This window comes from Mirounga angustirostris, unplaced genomic scaffold (assembly GCF_029215605.1).
Source record: "Mirounga angustirostris isolate CCGP_5_RB_7025 unplaced genomic scaffold, mMirAng1.0.hap1 SCAF_2, whole genome shotgun sequence".
In the NCBI taxonomy this organism is placed as follows: domain Eukaryota; kingdom Metazoa; phylum Chordata; class Mammalia; order Carnivora; family Phocidae; genus Mirounga; species Mirounga angustirostris.
The window spans coordinates 90090807-90112504 of record NW_026991710.1 but is presented as its reverse complement, the minus strand read 5'-3'; the positions used below and the strand labels follow the sequence as shown (position 1 = coordinate 90112504).

The window sequence follows — 21698 nt, the reverse complement described above, 5'->3', positions numbered from 1 at the left end:
TGAACTGGTGGGAGTGGCCTCACAGAGGTCAGAGAGAAGAGAAAGCAAAGGTCTTCAGCTACCTGGGGGCAAAGACTCACAGGAACTACAGAACACAGAAATGGGGGTGCCTGGGTGGCTCAGTTGGTTAAGCGGCTGCCTTCAGCTCAGGTCATGATCCCGGAGTCCCGGGATCGAGTCCCACATCGGGCTCCCTGCTCAGCGGGGAGCCTGCTTCTCCCTCTCCCTCTGCCTGCCTCTCTGCCTACTTGTGCTCGCTCTCTCTCTCTGTCAAATAAATAAAAATCTTTAAAAAAAAAAAAAAAAGAACACAGAAATGGTCCTGCAACCAGATTAACAGAAAATCCTCGTCTTCTCTCGGGCCAGCATGGCACCCTGCTCTCCCCACCACTGGTTTCCTGCTCTAAATCTGGAGACAGACTGCAGGTTCACAGGACAGACAGTGAAAAGGGAGCTCTGGACCTTCAGGATTCAACACCACCATGGAAAAGGAATATATATTTAAACTGACAGAACTGGGGCACCTGGGTGGCTCAGTCAGTTAAGTGTCTGCCTTCTGCTCAGGTCATGATCCCAGGGTCCCGGGATCAAGTCCCACATCGGGCTCCCTGCTCAGTGGGGAGCCTGCTTCTCCCACTCCCTCTGCCACTCCCCCTGCTTATGCGCTCTCTCCCTCTAATAAATAAAATCTTTAAAAAATAATAAAATAAAAATAAACAAACTGACAGAACTGATGGAAGAAAGCTTGACACCTCCTTTCACTGCCCCTTCCATAAACCCCTAATAAAAGTCTACCTCTCAAGGGGCTGACTTCAGTGGTGACTTGGGTTTTAAGAAGTGCAGAAAGTTTTATTTCACTCTAGAAGTCCATCTCCATCTGTTTTTCTTTTAATTACCATACTTGAAAGGGCACACATTTAATTTGGGGGCAATGATATCTTTATTCTCAGCTTGTTCATTAGTGTCAGCATTCAAGGCAGGTGAGAGAGACACCAAGTGACCCAGAAATAATACATCCAGAAATGGGAGCCAGAGAGGTGAATTTAAATCTTAATTCTATAAGACAAGCTCTGGGGTTCAATTTTGCTTTCTGGAATATGTGAATGAAGTTTGCCTATTTAGTCCCAGAGCAGTGGTGGACATGTATCATCTAAAGCAGAAAATATCTCCTACCTAATCCTTAGCCCGATTCTCATTGTCAGGCTTAAGAGGTCTACTCCCAGGTTCTCAGGATACTAACTGAGACTAGAAGGTTCTGCAAAATTGTTTTGTTTTTTTTTTTTTCAATAGGACTTCTCAGTCTTTAATGTGCCATGACAATTTTTTGATGCTCCAAGAAGGTAGGTGATAAATATCACCAGCATAGTAATAGCCAACATCTTGGGTGTTATCACTAGTGCATTGAATGCATTATTTCAATTAATTGTGTAACACTAGGAGGTAGGGGCTCTCAGCATTTTCATTGTACAGAAGAAGAAACTGAAGTTTAGAGCTGTTAACTTGCCATAGTTACATGGCCAATAAATAACAGATTTATGTTATTTGTAAATAATAAAGTCATGTCTTTCTGATCACAGAGTCTAGCTTTTAAACATCATGCTGTAATATTTATCTCAAATTGAATTTAACAGGAATTCTTCCTGGATAGTGTCTCAGAGTTCAACTGTGTCAAAAAACCCACTTCAGGAAACACTACTCCAGGTATGTTCACCCTAAGGCCAGATTCTCTGCATTCACGTTCCAGGAACTGATTAGAAAGTGGGTCCCTTTAACAAAGGAGCCAAGAACATACAGTGGAGAAAGGACAGTCCCTTTAATAAATGGTGTTGGGAAAACTGCTACAGCCACATGCAAAAGAATGAAACTATACTATTATTTATACCATACACAAAAATTAATTCAAAATAGATTAAAGACTTGGACGGAAGACCTGAAACCATGAAATTCCCAGAAGAAAACATAAGAGGTAAGCTCCTTGACATTGGTCTAAGTGCTGTCTTTGTGGATCTGACTCCAAAGGCAAGAGTAACAAAAGCAAAAATAAACAAATGGGACTATATCAAATAAAAGCTTCTTTTTTTTAAAGATTTTATTTATTTATTTGATAGAGAGACAGCAAGAGAGGGAACACAAGCAGGGGGAGTGGGAGAGGGAGAAGCAGGCTTCCCGCGGATCAGGGATCCCGATGCAGAGCTCAATCCCAGGACCCTGAGATCATGACCTGAGCCGAAGGCAGGCAATTAATGACTGAGCCACCCAGGCACCCCTAAATAAAAGCTTCTGCACAGCACAGGAAAACATCATCAATTGATAAGGCATCCTACTGAATGGGAGAAGATATTTGCAAACCATGTGTCTGATAAGATGTAAATATGCAAAATAATAGAAAACTCCTACCACTCAACAACAAAAATCCAACCCTATTTAAAAGTGGGGAGAGAGGGGCGCCTGGTGGCTCAGTTGGTTAAGCGACTGCCTTCGGCTCAGGTCATGATCCCGGAGTCCTGGGATCGAGTACCACATCAGGCTCCCGGCTCGGTGGGGAACCTGCTTCTCCTTCTGACCCTATCCCCTCTCATGCTGTTTCTCTCTCTCTCTCTCTCTCAAAAAAAAAAAAAAAAAAGTGGGGAGAGAATCTGAGTCGACATTTCTCCAAAGTAGATGGCCAACAGACACATGAAAATATGCTCAACATCACTAATTGTACTAGGGAAATGCAAATCGAAACCATGAGATAACACCTCACACCTGTCAGAATAGCTATTATCAAAAAGACAAGGAATAACAAGTGTAACAAGTGTTGGTGAGGATATGACGAAAAGGGAACTTCATACACTGTTGGGATTGTAAATTGGTGCAGTCACTACAAAAACCAGTATGCAGATTCCTCAAAAAATTTAGATTAGAACTACTATATGAACCAGCTATTCCATTTCTGGATATTTATCTAAATAATATAAAAACACTAGTTCAAAAGATATATACACCCCTATGTTCACTGTAGCATTATTTACACTAGCCAGTACAAGAAAACAAATGGAGTATCCATCAATATATGAATGAATAAAGATATGGTACATAGATATACAGAACGGAATATTACTCAGCCACAAAAAGTAAAGTCTTGCCATTTGTGACAGCATAGATGGACCCAGAGGGTATTGTGCTAAGCAAAAAAGTCAGACAGAGAAAGGCAAACACAATATGATCTTACTCCTATGTGGAATCAGGAAGGAAGGAAGGAAGGAAGGAAGGAAGGAAGGAAGGGAGGAAGGGAGAAAGAGAGAGAGAGGAAGTAGGGAGGGAGGGAGAGAGGGAAGGAGGGGGGAGGGAGGGATGGATAAAATAAAACAAACTTATAAATACAGAGAACAGACTAGTGATTACTAGAGGGGAAGGGGGTCAACCATGTGTGACAGATGGTAACTAGACTTGTGGTGGTGATCACTTTTCATTGTATACAGATGTCAAATTATAAAGCTATACACCTGAAACTTATATAATAATAATTTAAGAAGAGTTTAAAAAGTGGGTCCCTTTAAATGGATTCCTACAATTACATCACCTGGATAACTGCATCTCTAATTTTATAATATATTGCATCCCATATATATGTATTCCCTATATCTAATGTATTCCTTCACCATGTTTAAAGCCAGTGGTGCAGACTCTTCAAATATCTCTCTACTTCCACTGCCTCCTTCCTCCTTTCATGTTCTTGCCTCCCTCTTATAAGGACCCTGATGATTATATTTAGGACCCACCTAAATAGTCCAGGATATCCACCCCATCTCAGAATCACATTTGCAGAGTCCCTTTCGCCATATAAGGTAACATTCACAAGTTCCAGAAATTAAAACATAAACATAGGCCACATTCAGTCTATAGCAATTAATAATGTTGAGCATCTTTACATGAACTTAATTAGCATACTTATATTCTCTTTGGTGAAATATCTGCTTAAATCCTTTGCCCATTTTTGAATGCAAGCTGGTGCAGCCACTCTGGAAAACAGTATGGAGGTCCTCAAAAAGTTGAAAATAGAGCTACCCTATGACCCAGCAATTGCACTACTGGGTATTTACCCATAAGATACAAATGCAGTGATCCGAAGGGGTACCTGCACCCCGATGTTTATAGCAGCAATATCCACAATAACCAAACTATGGAAAGAGCCAAGATGTCCATCAACAGATGGATAAAGAAGATGTAGTATATATATACAATGGAATATTATGCAGCCATCAAAAAAATCTTGCCATTTGCGACGACGTGGATGGAACTAGAGGGTATTATGCTAAGCTAAATAAGTCAATCAGAGAAAGACAAGTATCATATGATCTCACTGATAGGAGGAATTTGAGAAACAAGACAGAGGACCATAGGGAAAGGGAGGAAAAAATGAAACAAGATGAAATCAGAGAGGGAGACAAAGCATAAGAGACTCTTAATCTCAGGAAACAAACTGGGGGTTGCTGGAGTGGTGGGGGGTGGGAGGGATGGGGTGGCTGGGTGATGGACATTGGGAAGGTATGTGCTATGGTGAGCGCTGTGAACTGTGTAAGACTGATGAATCACAGACCTGTACCTCTGAAACAAATAATACATTATATGTCAAGAAGAAGAAGAAGAAGGAGAAGGAGAAGGAGAAAAAGAAGAAGAAGATAGTAGGAAGGGAAAAATGAAGGGGGGAAATCAGACGGGGAGACAAACCATGAGAGACTATGGACTCTGAGAAACAAACTGAGGGTTTTAGAGGGGAGTGGGGAGGGGGATGGTTTAGCCTGGTGAGGGGTATTAAGGAGGGCACGTACTGCATGGAGCACTGGGTGTTATATGCAATGAATCATGGAACATTACATTAAAAACAAATGATGTCATGTATGGTGACTAACGTAATAAAATAAAATTTTAAAAAATCCTTTGCCCATTTTTAACTATGTTATTTATTTTCTTATTGTCGCATGTGAAAGGTTTTTTAAAAATATACTTTGGATACAAGTGCTTTGTCAGATACCTGATTTACAAATGTTTTCTTTCAGCAGATAGCATGTCTTTCATCCTCTTGACATTGCCTTTGGCAGAGCAAAAGTTTTTGTTTTGGTGAGGTATAATTTATCAACTTTTTTTCTCTTTTGTTGATCACGCTTTTGGTGTCATTTCTAAGAACTGTTAACCCCAAGACAAAAATTTCTCCTTTGCTTTTTTCTAAAATTTTTATAGTTTTACATCTTAAATTTAGAACTATGATCCATTTTGAGTTAATCTTTGCATAAGGTATGTGGTTTAGGTTGAGGTTCATTATTTTGCTCATAGATACCTAACTGATCCACCATCATTTGTTGAAAAGACTATCCTTTCTCCATCGAATTGCTTTTGCACCTTTGTCAAAGATCAAATGACCATATTAGCTCAAGTCCATTTCTGGACTTTCTAGTCCATTCCATTAATTTATGTATCCATCTCCTGGTTAATACCACAGCTCAGTATAACTTTTTAAAAACTCATAAAAATGCAGTTTTGTAGGACAGTGAATCCTGTTATAAGGTTCCTGTGCTGTAGGTAATCCCTCATCTCAAATAAGCATGTTTAAGTATCTCTCATCTTGTCACTGTAAATTATGCTCAATTTTATTTAAAGACTGCTGCTACCAGACTAAAATACACTCACCAGCATTAAAGCATTAGAAAAGTTTTTCCAGATGTTCACACATACACACAAATACACACGTGATAAGACTCAGAAATCACTATTTTTCTACTATATTTCCTACTCTCTGCTGAGCATTTCCAGCTGGGGATATCCCACAGCCCCAAAAGTCCCTCTGCATGTGAAAAATTGAGACTATGCAATACCTTCTGGTTAGTTTGCATTTACTAAAAAGATTGAATATAACATAAGAATTTTAAAAATTGGCTTAAAGTTCAATGTTTTGATGCTTTGATAGCTGTCCTAGACAAAAAAAAAACCCACCCATATTTCATTCACAATTATATCTATGTCAAATGAAAGAAATGCTTTACTGGCTGTATGCACAAAAATCACAAAATATATCAATCACTCACAAATTTTATTGAATTAGACTAGCAAATCTCTATCTTCCTAGATTTCAACCAGTAAGTGCAAACTAACCAGAAAGTGTCATATTTTATATTTTTAGCAATTAAAAGGAACAAAAATATTTAGAAGTTTTTTAAAGTTCCAAGAAATGTGTTTACAAGGTTTGTTGTTTTGTTTTGTTTTGTTTTGAGTGCAGACATAAGAATTTTTAATAGGTGGCATATTGACATTAGGTACCTAATCACATAACAATGGAGATTTTTCCAAACACCTGTTTTCAAACTGCTCTTTCATACACAAGTTTCTTATAATCAGCAGTCACTTCCTCATTGTTAGAACGTCACCTTCAATTTGAAGGGACAAATTTCTATGGTTTTATTTTTTTGAGTAGCATACTAGTAACATCTATTTTTAATCACAGAAAAGGTAAAAAAAAAACAACAACATTGAAACTTATCCTTTTTTTAAAAAAAGAAAACTATGTAACACTGCCTCTTAAGTGCTTTGCTTCAGGATGCTCTATGGCAAGCCTGTGGGAAGAACAGTTTCATAGTTACTCCCCATCCAATACAAAGTATCACAAAGAACCCAGTTTAGTCTTGTTTTAGAGGAGTAAAGACAATCAGTGGTGTCGCATAGCACTTTGTGCAATTCCAGTTTCAATTTCTTGACAATACTGCTGCCCTGGGAGACTGCCAAGGACTGTCCTATAGGGCCCACCATGATCTTACCTAAGAATCTTTTTTGCTGATGTGCCAGTAAATGCAGTGGTTCCATTGTCGCTGGTACATTTATGCTACTTGTTTTTCATAATACATTTGTCAATATATAAAGAAGTCATTGACTATGGAGAAAATTTCTTCTCTGATGCATTTTTCCTTTATTGGTTAATGAAAAAGTATTTGTTCTTTGTGCATTTCATTGTTGAAACAGAGAAATGTTAGTTCTTTGTACATTTCATTGTTGAAACAAAGACAAATGCACAAAGAGTGGCTAAGATCACTGTTGAGTATTTCCTGGCTCCACTACTTATTACTTATTAGCTGTGTGACGTTTAGCTCATTACCTAACCTCTCTGTGTATCAGTTTCATCATCTTTTTTTTTTTTTAAGATTGTATTTATTTGCGAGAGAGAGAATGAGAGACAGAGAGCATGAGAGGGAGGAGGGTCAGAGGGAGAAGCAGACTCCATGTTGAGCAGAGAGCCCAATGTGGGACTCAATCCTGGGACTCCAGGATCATGACCTGAGCCGAAGGCAGTCGCTTAACCAACTGAGCCACCCAGGCGCCCCACAGTTTCGTCATCTTTAAATGGAGATGGAGTAGTCATTTAAGCGTTGACTATTACTTTCTGGAAAATACCATAAGCCAAGATATATTAGAAACACCTTTACTTCTACTCAACTGTGTAATTTTTATAATACTTTTTCTTCAAAATTTCAGTAATGCTTTCTGTGAAGTTTTCAACAGTGCTGACAAAAGAACACATTTTAATCTGTTGTTATGCGGTTTTCCATGTATTATTTTAGCTGTGTTCTACCACAGCAGGAAGCAGGGGAAATACATATTTCACTAATAGTAAGAGGCTTGTCTATTTTTGCTGTAATGTCAGAAATCTCAAGAGACTTCTAACTTTTTATCATTAAGCTTAGTAACTATAGTCTTATATACCCAAACTTTGAACACAACTGTAAAAATCAGAAAAAGTAGTTTCACATTGCTGGATACTCATTTTAAAATATCATGCTTGTCCTGAAGGCTTCATATTACCATTAGCTAACATTTCAAGGCAAATTTTACACTTGTTGTGTGGTTCATCGCTAACATTAATAAACATAAATCCACTTTTCAGGCTGTCTTCTTGTTAATTTTTCTCTTTTATTTCTTATTTTTTGTCAAGTCTAAAGAGACTTACATTGTTTTTGTCTCTTCTGAAACCAAGAAAGAGCTTATTCTAGGAAAGAGAGAAGGGTCCTTCTGTCCTTCCATCATTATTCTCTTGAGTTTGAATTAGTAGCATTGTCTGCAATCTTTAGTTCCTTTGCAGGAAGGTTTTTAAGCCACTTGTTGGATTTTGTCAAAATTAGTTTTAGTAAATCCAACTAATATGGTCTATAAGTCATCAGGTAAACTGCAGCCCGCTCCACACCTGTCTCTCTGAGCTGGGAACCCCACTGTCCCCCCAGGAGATCCTGGGCATTTGGATCAGTGATGTCACCACTGTCTGTCCAAACACATAACTAATATTGAATAAATATTTGTTTAATTGATTTGAATTAATTTGCTGGTATAATTTATATAAAAGGAAATCTTAGTCCTTCTTTCAAGGTGATCTAAAGATAAACCACTAGATATTTTAAGAGACTTAACCTAAACCAACTTAATATTATTAATACTTTTTGGTAGGAAGAACTAATCATTACATTGGTGGGCTTTCAAACATCAGTCACAGGAGGTGGCATGTACATGGTAGATTTTATGAGTCCAGAGTCCTGAGTTTAAAGTATTACAGGATCCCAATGAGTTACTTCACCTCTCTGGATCTCAACTTCTCATCAGTAACAGGAGATGGTTGGGCTAAATGATCTTCCAGGTCTTTCTAATCTAACATTAACAATTCAATTCCTATCCTGCTGGTCTTATAGAATTCAATAGTTTCCTTGTTTGGGGCATTTTGTAAAGAAGCCTGAGCTTGTGGTAAATTCATAAATAAATGCTATTCACCTTAACACCTATTTTCTGTAAAATGTTTTCTTTCTGCTTCTCTAAACTTCAAATATCAAATTAATAATGTGTCACTATGAGCTCTACAAAAGGAAATAAAACAATAACCTAAAACAAACAATGCCCATGCCTGCTGTGACACATGCTCCACCCTCTGGAGGAAGTCTAGAAAATTCATCAACTAATTACATGTACTTTCATGCAAAATAAGACAACAAGCAAGGTGACACCAGAACCACCTGTCTGCAACTGCCCCACTTTTTCCGGTGACAAGATCAACCCACTTGGGTAATGTACCAACCACAATTCACTCTGCTTAAAATGTGTCCTTTGTTTCAAAATGACATTTCATCCTCTCTGTTGGATGTAATAAAACCTGGTCATTTCATGTGCATTGATGTGTTTATGTTAAAGAGGGATATCCATGAACAGTGTTCTTCTTTTTGGCTTTCTTTTCCAGAAGATAATATATCAATATTGAAAGACAGTAGCCACCTGGGTGGCTCAGTCGGTTAAGCATCTGCCTTCAGCTCAGGTCATGATCCCAAGGTCCTGGTATGGAGCCCCACATCGGGCTCCCTGCTCAGCGGGGGCCTGCTTCTCCTTCACCCTCTGCCCCTCCCCCTGCTTATGCTCTCTCTCACTCTTTCTCTCTGAAATAAATAAATAAAATCATATAACATAATAAAAAAAAAGAAAAGAAAGACAGTCACCTATCATCCTTTCTTGAGCATTGTTGGGTGCTTTTTAAATATGATGAAATCTTAGATGAAAATTTTTCTTATGGACCTTTTTTTCTTCTTAGATGAAATTGTTAGTCATGATTCATTAGGATAACCAAGACATAAAACTTTCAGTTGATTTTTTCAAATTTGTTTTCCAAAATACAATAAACTTTTGGATCCACTTAGAGCTTTTAAAATTCTCAACAATGTCGCTTGAATCTAAAAGATTTACATTTCCACATACTGGGCAAATTAATGCTAATGACAGCAACCTTTGCAGTCTCCCTGCAGGCAAAGAAGAGGTTAAATTCCTTTCTGTCAAAAATTCTACAGTAGGGGCACCTGGGTGGCTCAGATGGTTGAGCGTCTGCCTTCAGCTCAGGTCATGTTCCCAGGGTCCTAGGATCGAGCCCCACATTGGGCTCCTGGTTCAGCGGGGAGCTTGCTTCTCCCTCTCCCTCTGCCTCTCTCCCTGGTCATGCTCTCTCTCTCTCTCTGTATCTCTGTGTCTTAAATGAATAAATAAAATCTTTAAAAAAGAAAGAAAGAAAGAAAGAAAATTCTACAGGAAACAGAATAACGGTATGCTTCAGAGGGAGGGAGAAAAACACCAGAAGATTCCTGGTAGCTTCTGTCTCTGTGCCTGTTTTTAAACCTCATAAGGGAAGGGCCCATAATACACAGGATTGGTGTCAGCAGCTATACAGTATCAAATTTGATTGATCCTCTATCATTGATCTGTTTATACAAGGATGGAATCTACAGAAGAAAGATCCTTCTTCAAGCTTTTGAAATTTTAACCAGAAAAGTACTGAAATGAATAAAATAAAATATTTCTCAACTGCCATACCATGTGCTGAAGAACAAGGCAGCTGCCATGATATTGTTCGGACTATCTGTATCCTAGCAACCATCCACCCACAAAAAGAACCACCTCATGAATGAAACCCAGGTACCCGCACAAAGCTGATCTATAGCCCTTGATAGGCTGTTCTGAATGGAGGGAAGAAGGTAGTGCTTTCCTCTGAGAGGCCTTTTTCTATCCTGTCACTGGGAGGGGGCTTGCAAATAAATCAATGTAAACCATGAGTCATTGTCACAGGGGTCTGCTGGCTCTCAAATGCCTTCACACTCACACAAATTCCAGCGTACTCAGTATCCTGGGAAATACTTGGGAAACCCAGACACAGAGACATTAGCATGGTTAGCCAGGCTTGGGAGACTCAGAAAATCAAGGTCATAAAGTAAAAACAGACATGCACACCAATTCAGACTCCAGGCTTAGAAGGAAGGTCAAGAGGTGATGAGAGCAAAAGTTTCTGCCTAGTACTCGGCTAAAACAACTGAAGTTACCATACATTCCAGCATCAAAGTGAGATAGGAAAACTAAAGGGCTCCATAAAAATCTGCTTTTTGCTCCTTTTCCTGCTTCTATTCTTGCTAGGACCTGTACCCCCACTTTACACATGCCTCATAGTACAAATAATGTATGTCTTCCTTGTAAGGGACAAGGAGTTAATGATTTCTTTAGAGTCTTCCAGCACAATAGATAACATCTAAGGGAAGACTGGGCAAGAATGACTGGGTGAGGCCATCCTGTGCATATTCCAGACCACCGGGGTTAGACATCTAGACGCCAAGACCCCCAGGCTCCAAGTGACTTATGGAAGACACCTGAGCTCTTGTCCTTGATCTGACCAGCTCCTGGATGCCTGGGAGGACACGTACACCAGACCACAATCCTCAGTAAAAACCCCAGACCCCAAGCAACTATGAGACTCTCTCTTCTTTTCCTTTTGGAATCTCCCAGCCTCTGTCTGTACCTGCATTCTCTCTATATCTTCAATAAACTCTGCTCTCAGTCCCTCCTAGCTCATGTTTGATTTCTATCTTGCATATACCCAAGGACCCTCTTGGCTGATCCTGTGGGACCCCCTCTGGGTTCTTGGACCCAGCCTGCCTATTTCAAAACAAAGCAATCAAAAAATACATGGAACAAATAAAAATAAACACACAATGGTCCAAAATCTTTGGGATGAAGGAGCACCTGGATGGCTCAGTTGGTTAAGTGTCTCACTCAATTTAGGTTCAGGTCATGATCTCAGGGCTGTGAGATCGAGCCCCACATCCAGCTCTGTACTCAGCAGGGAGTCTGCTTGAGATTCTCTCCCTCTCACTCTCCTTCTGCCCCTCCCCCAGCTCATGCATGCTCATGTACACTCCCTCCCTCTCTTTCAAAATAAATAAATAAATCTTTTAAAAAATTCTTTGGGGGGCACCTGGGTGGCTCAGTCGTTAAGCGTCTGTCTTCAGCTCGGGTCGTGATCCCAGGGTCCTGGGATCGAGCCCTGCATCGGGCTCCCTGCTCCAAGGGAAGGCTGCTTCTCCCTCTCCTACTCCCCCTGCTTGTGTTCCCTCTCTCGCTGTGTCTCTCTCTGTCAAATAAATAAATAAAATCTTAAAAAAAAAAAAAATATTTGGAATGCAGCTAAAGCTGGTCCAAGAGGGAAGATTATAGCAATACAGACCTACCTCAGGAAGCAATAAAAATTTCAAACAAACAACCTAATCTTACACCTAAAGGAGCTAGAAAAAGAACAAACAAAACCCAAAACCAGGAAGAAGGAAATAATAAAGATTAGAACAAAAATAAACAAAAAAGACCTAAAAAAAAACCAATAGAACTGATCAATGAAACCAGGAGATAGTTCTTTGAAAAGATCAACAAAATTGATAAGCCTCTAGCCAGACTCATTAAAAAAAAGAGAGAAAGAGAGGGAGATGATTCAAACAAAATCAGAAATGAAAGAGGAGAAATAACAACCAACACCACAAAAAGACAGAAGTTATAAGAGAATATTAAGAAAAATTATATGCCAAAATATTGGACAACCTAGAAGAAATCAATAAATTACTAGAAACATATAACCCCCAAAACAAAATCAGGAAGAAATGGAAAATATGAACGGACTGATAACCAGCAATGAAATTGAAGTGGTAATCAAAAAACTTCCAACAAACAAAAGTCCAGAACCAGATGGCTTCACAGGTGAATTCAACCAAACATTTAAAGAGTTAATACCTATTCTTCTCGAAATATTCCAAAAAAAAAAAGAGGAAGGAGAGCTTCCAAATTCAATCTATGAGGCCAGCATTACCCTAACCTATAACCAAAAACAGATAAAGACATGACAAAAAAAAAGGGGGGGGAGAGAGAGAGAACTACAGGCTAATATCTCTGATGAACATAGATGAAAAAATACTCAACAAAATATTAACAAACTGAATCTAACAATACATTAAAAAAAATCATTCACCATATTCAAGTGAGATTTATTCCTGGGCTGCAAGGGTGGTTTGATATTTGCAAATCAGTCAATGTGATATATCATATCAACAAGAGAAAGGATAAAAACCATATGATCATTTCAATAGATGCAGGAAAAGCATTTGACAAAGTACAACATCCATTCATGATAAAAACCCTCAACAAAGTAGGTTTAAAGGAAATATAGCTCAACATAATAATGGCCATATATGAAAAACCCACAGCTAACATCATACTCAATGGTAAAAAACTGAGGGCTTTTCTCCTAAGATCAGGAACAAGACAAGGATGTCCACTCCTACCATTTTTATTCAACAGAGTACTAAAAATCCTAATCACAGCAATCAGGCAAAAAAATAAATAAAAGTCATCCAGATTGGTAAGGAAGAAGTAATACTTTCACTATTTGCTGATGACATGATACTCTATACAGAAAACCTTAAAGACTCCACCAAAAATGTCCTAGAACTGATAAGTGAATTCAATGGTCACAAGATATAAAATCAATATACAAAAATCCATTGCATTTCTATACACTAATAATGAAGCAGCAGAAAGGGAAATTAAGAAAACAATCCCATTTATAATCATACCAGAAAGAATAAAACACCTAGGAATAAACTTAATGAAGGAGGTAAAAGACTTGTCCTGTGAAAACTATAGAACATTGATGAAAGAAATTGAAGATGACACAAATGGAAAGATGGTCCATGCTCATGGATAGGAAGAACAAATATTGTTAAAACCCAAAGCAATCTACAGATTTAATGAAATCCCTATCAAAATACCAACAGCATTTTTCACAGAACTAGAATAATCCTAACATTTGTATGGAACCACAAAAGACCCCAAATAGCCAAAGCAATCTTGAAAAAGAACAACAAGACTGGAGGTATCACAATCCCAGATTTCAAGATATACTACAAAACTCTAGTAATGAAAACAGTGTGGTACTGGCACAAAAGCAGACATATGGATCAACAGAACAGAATAGAGAGCCCAGAAATAAACTCATATGGTCAACAGTCTTCAACAAAAGAGACAAGAACATGCAATGGGAAAAAAAACCAGTCTCTTCAACAAATGGTGCTGGGAAAACTGGACAGCTACATGCAAAATAATGAAATTGGGCCACTTTCTTACACCATCAACAAAAATAAACTCAAAATGGATCAAAGACCTAAATGTGAGACCTGAAACCATAAAAACCCTAGAAAAGAGCACAGGCAATAATTTCTCTGACATTGGCCATAGAAACATTTTTTTTGCATATGTCTCCTGGGGCAAGGGAAACAAAAGCAAAAATAAATTATTGGGACTACATCAAAAGAAAAAGCTTCTGCATAGCAAAGAAACAATCAACAAAACAAAAAGACAGCCTACTGAATGGGTAAAGATATCTGCAAATGACATATCCAATAAGGGGTTAGTATCCAAAATATATAAAGAAATTACATAACTCAACACTAAAAAAAACCCCACAAATAATCCAAATAAAAATGGGCAGAAGACATGAACAGATATTTCTCCAAAGAAGACATCCAGATGGCCAAGAGACACATGAAAAGATGTGCAACATCACTCATCATCAGAGAAATGCAAATCAAAACCACAAGGAGATATCACCTTACACCTGTCCAAATGGCTAAAACTAGAAACACAAGAAACAAGTGTTGGCAAGGATGTGGAAAAAAAGGAACCCTCATGCACCATTGGTGGGAATGCAAACTGGTGCAGCCACTGTGGAAAACAGTATGGAGGTTCCTCAAAGGGTTAAAAAGAGAACTCCCCTATGATCCAGTATTTCCACTACTGGGTATTTACCCAAAGAATACAAAAACACTAATTCAAAGGGATACATGAACCACTATGTTTACTGCAGCATTATTTATAATAGCCAAATTAGGAAGCAACCCAAGTGTTCATTGACAGATGAATGGATAAAGAAGGGGTGTGTGTGTATACACACACACACATACATATATATATATATACATATATATATATATATATATATATATATATACATTCTATGGAATATTACTCAGCCATATAAAAGGATGAAATCTTACCATTTGCAACAACAGGGATGGATCTAGACAGTATAGTCCTAAGAGAAATAAGTCAGTCAGAGAAAGACAAATATGAATTCAAAACAAATGAACAAAGAAAAATAGAGACAAAAAAACAGACTCTTAACTACAGAGAACAAACCGATGGCTACCAGAGGGGAGGTGGTGGGGGGATGGGTGAAATAGGTGATGGGGATTAAGAGTACACTTATCATGATGAGCACTAAGTAATGTACAGAATTGTTGAATCACTATATTGTAGACCTAAAACTGATATAACACTGTATGTTAACTATACTGGAAATATAAATAAAATAAATAAAATGTTCTGCATAGGTCATTTGAAATAGATTAAGAGGGCCTTAATTGATTTCCTTAATAGATTAAGGGAAGAGGGCTAGGTACAGATAACACAACCCAGGGAGAAAGGGGGGCCAGCTACTGCAGTGGAAGGCTAATGCCAAGAAAGAGAGATGGCTGGTAAGACTTTGCCAGAGAACAATTGCTTACTTTTTAAGAACAAGAATGAAAAATATTTTAAGTGTCTGATGTGCTGGATCAGGATGTGGCTAGAAGTTTTTGCCCAAAGACTTCAGTTAGAATCTGTACCCTCATGGTTCATATATGAGAAATGTAACAGGGTGGTGTCCAGTGTGAGGTGATGGACTGTGGGAAAGGGACAGCACATGAGGGAAGGGAGGCACAGAGTAGATCAGTAATTCAGTGCAAGGACTGAATTATTGATTATTAATCATCACTGTCCCCATGCCCAGGAACCCTCCAAGATAAAGGAGGGAGACACTGGGTTCCCCCCTAACCCAGGATGGAAGCACAGGACATTTTTATTTCTTCTCTTAAACACTCTGAGAACAGTCATTCACTATGAATCAGTCCCCTTTACTTGAAAAAAAAAAAAAATTAGCAATGCTTTTGGTTATCTCTTCATACTTAAGTGGAAGCTAAAGCATTTGTTCCATCATTTTATGACTTCTCTAGAACAGTCTCTCCCAAGTAGGATGTGTACTACTTAGAGTCTGTATGAAGATTCACTATTGTGTGGAAAGGAAATATGGGAAATATTATGTGTTCATATTATGTATGTATGTTCAAAAATTATGTAATGTTCATCATTGTAGTATTGATAACATGTAAGGAACTGACAAAGAAACACATCCTGAGAGCATGTGCCCACATTTTGTTTGCTCAACGGGATGGAGTTTGGAGACTACTGATGTTAAAAAAAAAAAAAAAGAGAGGGGTGCCTGGTGGCTCAGTCGGTTAAGTGTCTGCCTTCGGCTCAGGTCATGATCCCAGGGTCCTGGGATGGAGCCCCGCATCGGGCTCCCTGCTCTGCGGGGAGTCTGCTTCTCCCTCTCCCTCTGCCTGCCACTCCCCCTGCTTGTGCTCTCTCTCCCCCGCACGCCCCCCCGTCAAATAAATAAATAAAATCTTTAAAAAAGAAAAGAAAAGAAAACAACCATTCATACTAAACAAGAAATTATCTCAAATGGATTTTCATGAAGGCAAAGTTGTAGATAGTAAAGCAAGATTCTGAATTTATGTGAGCCAAATTACTAGTCCATTTACTTTTAATGGGAAACAACTAGCTGTTCTCTTCTGAACAAAAGCAAAGAATTCCCACCTTCCAACTTCTAAATTGAATGTCAAATATTTGGACAACCCCAACTTGTTCAAAAATGTAAATTCATTTAAAGAATTATTTTATTATTTTTTTGTATGACCTCAACCGCTTTAAAAATCTTAGAGAAACTGGTTCCAAATATAAGGAAAAAATACACAAGAAATTTAAATAATCATTTTCAAGTGGCTTATTTTTGTTATTGTTATTAAAATAAAATTATTACTGGTAAGAAATCTAGCAAGCAGTTTTAATTTGTGCTTAGTGCAATTTTTTATCAGTTGATATCACAGAAAGGCTAACATTGGAATTGCAGGTCTGCATGAACACTGACTCAAGTCAGTTTAATGTTTTAGTATTTTTAATAAACATTTCTTCTGATTACAAAAATACAAGTTATAGATGCTGAAATTATTTTGACTACATTTTTTAATGTGGTAAAACTATCCTCAATTTTTTCAATGTGGCATTTTTCTGTGTGTAAAAAAAAAAAAAAATTCAATTATTGTAGAAGAAACCAAACCACATTTAGAAAATACTACTACTATTACCACCAATAAAAATAATGTTAACAACAATAAAAATATTAATAGCAGTTAAGACTTATTGAAAGCTAATTATATGCCAGGCTCTGTTTTATGCACTTCTTATGTATTAATTTAGTGGTCCTGAACCGAGGCTGCCCATTATGCCTGTTAGAATTGCCAAAGGAGAATAACAAAGAAAATGATGCCTGGATTTCACCCCCAGAAGAGACTCTGACCCAGATGGACCAGGGTGGTAACCTAGACATTGGTGATTATAATGTGTGGCCAGCATTGAAAACAAATACATTAACATCATCCTGACAACAACAATCCTGAGGGGGTAATTATCTCTGTTTTGCACTAAGGAATATGAGACAGGATTCACAAGCAGGAGAACTGGGATTTGAACCCAGGTCTGTCTCCAAAACTTAAGCTTTTTACCACTAAGCTCGACGACCCCTCAAAGACCACAAAGTATTGTGTACTTGAGGGGGTGGTTTCACTCCCATGGTATGCATAAAAGATCATTTCTATAATTTCTTTGCAGTTAGATTTTAAAGAAAAACAAACTTTTGCATAACCTTGGCTGAAAAAACAAACAAGATTCTGATCCTGGAATTACTCCACATTGCACATGACTGGGAGGCTGACCAAGCCGTAGTCAGTGCTGAAATCAGGGATTTCACTGTTTACTGAGTGATCTCCCCGGTTGGCTAACTTAGTGCCCCAGGATCCCTCCTGAAGTCAGCTGTCTCAGGGTTAGCTTGTACTTCTTCCTCACCCTTTATTTACTAAGAAAGCTCAAATAAATAATACAGGTATACATGGCAAACAGGAAAAGTTCTTTTTTTCAGCTCATTTTTCTCCTCCAGGGCAAATAGGCTTGAAAGTTCAGAAGCCCCTTGCCAAGCAATATTCCTTATTGCGCTCCCCTCACCTACTCTAGCTCAAATAGAGGCTAATAAAATACTCACGCAATTAAAAAAAAAAAAAGGAAGGGTGGTGGGGGTGGTGGGAAATGAGAAGAAAACCCAGTCCTGTGTTATCAAGTGGTTTACCTGGCTAGCAGTCACGTGAATGACAACCTGGCGTAAAGTAACCTGAATCTTGTCCAACCACAAAGCATTCTTCCTGCTGGCCAGAGATGGTCTGGCTCAATGCTAAGGGCAAGTAAAAAGGCGAGTAGAGGGGCGCCTGGGTGGCTCAGTCGGTTAAGCGGCTGCCTTCGGCTCAGGTCATGATCCCAGGTACTGGGATCGAGCCCCACATCGGGCTCCCTGCTCAGCGGAGAGCCTGCTTCTCCCTCTCCCTCTGTCTGCTGCTCTGCCTACTTGTGCTCTCTCTCTCTCTCTCTCTCTGTTAAATAAATAAAAATCTTAAAAAAAAAAAAAAGGCGAGTAGAATTTAATTGGGAGAAAAATCAATGATAGCACTCTACCTATTTAGAGAGCAGAAATACTATCCTCTGAAACGCAGGGGGCCGAGGGTGTGACCCAGGCAGTTATCAGCTAACATGAGACGTGGAGTGTAAAGTAGGGGGTTTAAATCCATGACTTGCAAGGAACGAGGGAGCAGAGGCAGAGTCACAAAGTGGCATCCAGACATTCTACACTCTGTGGGGTCTGTGCCATGTCACTGTTCAAATAAGGCACTGCCTGGTATGATGTGATCAAAGGGTTTTAGCCAAGACATGGAAGAGCCAAGGGTATATTTATTGAGCACCATCTGCAAGCCTCTATGCTAGGTGCATTTTATGTGTTATCTCATGTGATCCCCACAACAATGCTGAAATGGGGTCTTATTATTTCCCAGCAATATTCCAGTATTATTCAAGTATTAAATAGGTAGAATGGATTTGAAAGGAGGCGTGTTTGCTTCTAAAACCTTCCACTCTGTGACACAGTCCCGCTTCACTTACCGTCTCTAGCCTAGGCTTCAGGTTTATTTGGTGCAACCAGTCTCAGTAAAGGCGCCTCTGAGCCACCAGCAGGGGCAGCGAGAAGCACAAGGCGGAGGCTCCTTTGCAAGCAGGAATCCGTTTGTTCCCTGAGACTCTAAAGCTATGTGTAGCAGTTCACTTCTGTCATTTTTTTTTTCTCTCTCAGGTTCTGCTTCTTGACTGGCTCCTACCATCTCCCCTCACATCCCATGCAGATGGCAGAGCCTGTCTCTGGTCATTTGCCAACTACTCTCAGAAAATTCTCCCACCCCAGAGAGGCTCCAGTCCACTTAGTATAACTGTCCAAAAGCTTTTACTTCTGCTCCAACAGCTGAGTAACAGGCTCGTGGGGTCATTTCGTCTTTTGTCACCCCCTTCTCATAGCTATTCCCTAGGACGATGTGATTAGCGGGCCAGGGAGAGACTTCTCATTCATTTAGGAAGAATTTATAGAGTACATATTATAAAAGCAGAAATGTTCTAGGTGCCAGAGACATAGAGGTCACTAGAATTCCGTCCTTCCTTCCAGTACCCTAGGGTTCTGCTCATTTGTTACAATGAGAACTGCCTGGAGACAGAGTCCTGAGATTCTGAGCAAGAGCACCTGACTTCCTTATTCAGAACTTCCTTCATGGGAGAGCCAGGGCAGGAGCCCAAAGTCAGCAGTTTGACTCAGAATTGTTCTCTCTATTCCCATGATTTTGTGCTGTCTTCCAGAGGTTTCTCTTCTGGAAACTTTACTGTGTTTCCCTCCCTCTACCTCTTTTTGGGAGCCATACCCCTTTTCAGAAGGTCAGGACGACAGAAAAAGTATGTCAGGGGAGTTTATGCCCTCTAATGAGTAGAAATGGCTGTCTTGTTTGAGCAACAGGTTGGAGACACACCCAAGAAGTAAACAAACCAAATCAACAGTAAGAGAGGGAGAGAGAGAGAGAAAAGGAAGATGGAGAGAGGAGGAATGGAGGAAGGGAGAGAAGGGAAGAAGGGAAGGGGGAAGAGGCGGCGGGAGGGTGGAGAGAGATGCTTTTCAGGTGAAGTCCTTAAGCAAGATGATTCTTTGCATGTGGTAAAAGTCCCATTTCTCCTTGATGAAAAACCCATTTAATATGGGAGGGGTGTGGCATACTGTCATTTCTTAGCAGTGCTCAAAGTTTCAATGCACCTGTTACTCAAAAACTGAAGTTGCCCTCAGAGCTCCAGAAACAGCAGGAGAGGGGAGAGAGGAGAGGAGGTTTAACTTGAAACTTAGCTTTCAAAATGATAGAATCACATTTATTCCCTATTTCCTTCCCATTGTCCTCTGGTGTTTTAGCAACTTCTGAGTTCTTGTACAAAGTTATCAGAAAGAAGGATTTTTTCTTTATAGCTTATATAGAAACAGTTTCCCAAAAACCTCCTGTTTCCCCAGGTTCCAACATAAAGCTGACCAGCTAAGTGAGTAGTTACTCCTGTCAGAGTAAAGACAGAAGTTTGCATGAAAAGAAATGTTCAGTTACTTATACCTGAGACATATTCACTCACACACGCAAGAACAGTTTGAGAGCCATGACTTTTTATAGTCGGTAGCAGATTTCCTCTAACAGCCAGGAAGAAAATATACATGCATTAGAAAACAAAAATTACACAAAGGTACCCACCCAAAAGCAAATCAGAAAAAAAATGCCCAAGTATACAAAACGGAATGAACAGGTATATGAAGGCAGTTTCTGGGAGGATGTAAATTCCTTTTAATGAGATTACTTACCCACACAAGTAGAATTCCCCTTTCCTGGGAGAGAGCCTCCAGGACAGTTCCATCGTTCCAGGACTGAGAGACTAGCAAAACTACATTTAAAAACTACCGGCAACAGAATGATTAGGAAGAGCAGCATAATCTTGATGGGCTTGAGCTTTCAACAGAAAATAACTTGACTTTGCTTGAGCATAGCCGGGGCAGAGTGGTTACGTTGGACCCCAAGCGTGTCCCCCCTGGGTTGGCGGGCAGCCCTGGGGCATCTTTCACTCTGCTTTTTTGCTGTAGTCCTCCAGCTCGTCCTCCTTCAACTCAAGACAGTGGCCTGCAGCCAGAAAGGGACCCTCGGGAAAGATTTCTTTATCGAAGTTCTTGGGAAGTCAGGAAGAAATACCTGACACCCATATGACAAATTTCGCAGTTTCACGGCCACTGACTTGTAGAGGTCTGCCGCTGACTTTTGCGGCGACAGGAAGAGCGGTGTAGGCCACGGCTAGAGAGAGGAAAAAGGGAAAGTGATGGAAAGTTCCGACCGCGACCCTTGATGAGGCTGAAAGAAGAAATACAGAGATAGGATTCCTCCCCAAACAGTTTCTCTTTTTGAAAAGTAGAATGACTCCCTTTCCTTTTCAAAGCCCTTTTGGCTCCACCTCCTCTCTCCTTTAGTGACACTTGAGTGAGCCTCTGTTTGCAAATGTGAGTGTGGTCAATTGCTCACTGCAGGAAAGCGGGGACGGCTGCCAGGGAGGAGATAACTGGCGACTCACCATAAATATTCTGGGCAGAACCAGGGAGAGAGCAATTAGGGGGCTGTGGAGTTGCTCCTGGTGTCTAGGGGGTACCTGCTGAAGAGTGGCTATGTTTTAATACGGGGAAGGATGGAAACAAAGTTAAACTGTGCCGTACAAATCAATAGTGAAAAACAGTGCCTGATAATTCAGACTTGGAGTAA

At 39.5% G+C, this 21698-nt stretch overlaps 1 protein-coding gene across 2 annotated transcripts in view; it reads right to left on the bottom strand.

Moving 5' to 3' along the window:
* Positions 1 to 21396, bottom strand: part of EGF (epidermal growth factor) — a 109916-nt gene extending 88520 nt beyond the window's left edge. For both annotated transcript variants that reach the window (XM_045880593.3, XM_045880594.3), the window contains exon 1: positions 20759 to 21396. In XM_045880593.3, the coding sequence (XP_045736549.1) occupies positions 20759 to 20885 (127 nt within the window). In that variant the 5' untranslated portion in view covers positions 20886 to 21396. The remainder of the gene's footprint in view (positions 1 to 20758) is intronic.
* Positions 21397 to 21698: the final 302 nt, after the last annotated feature.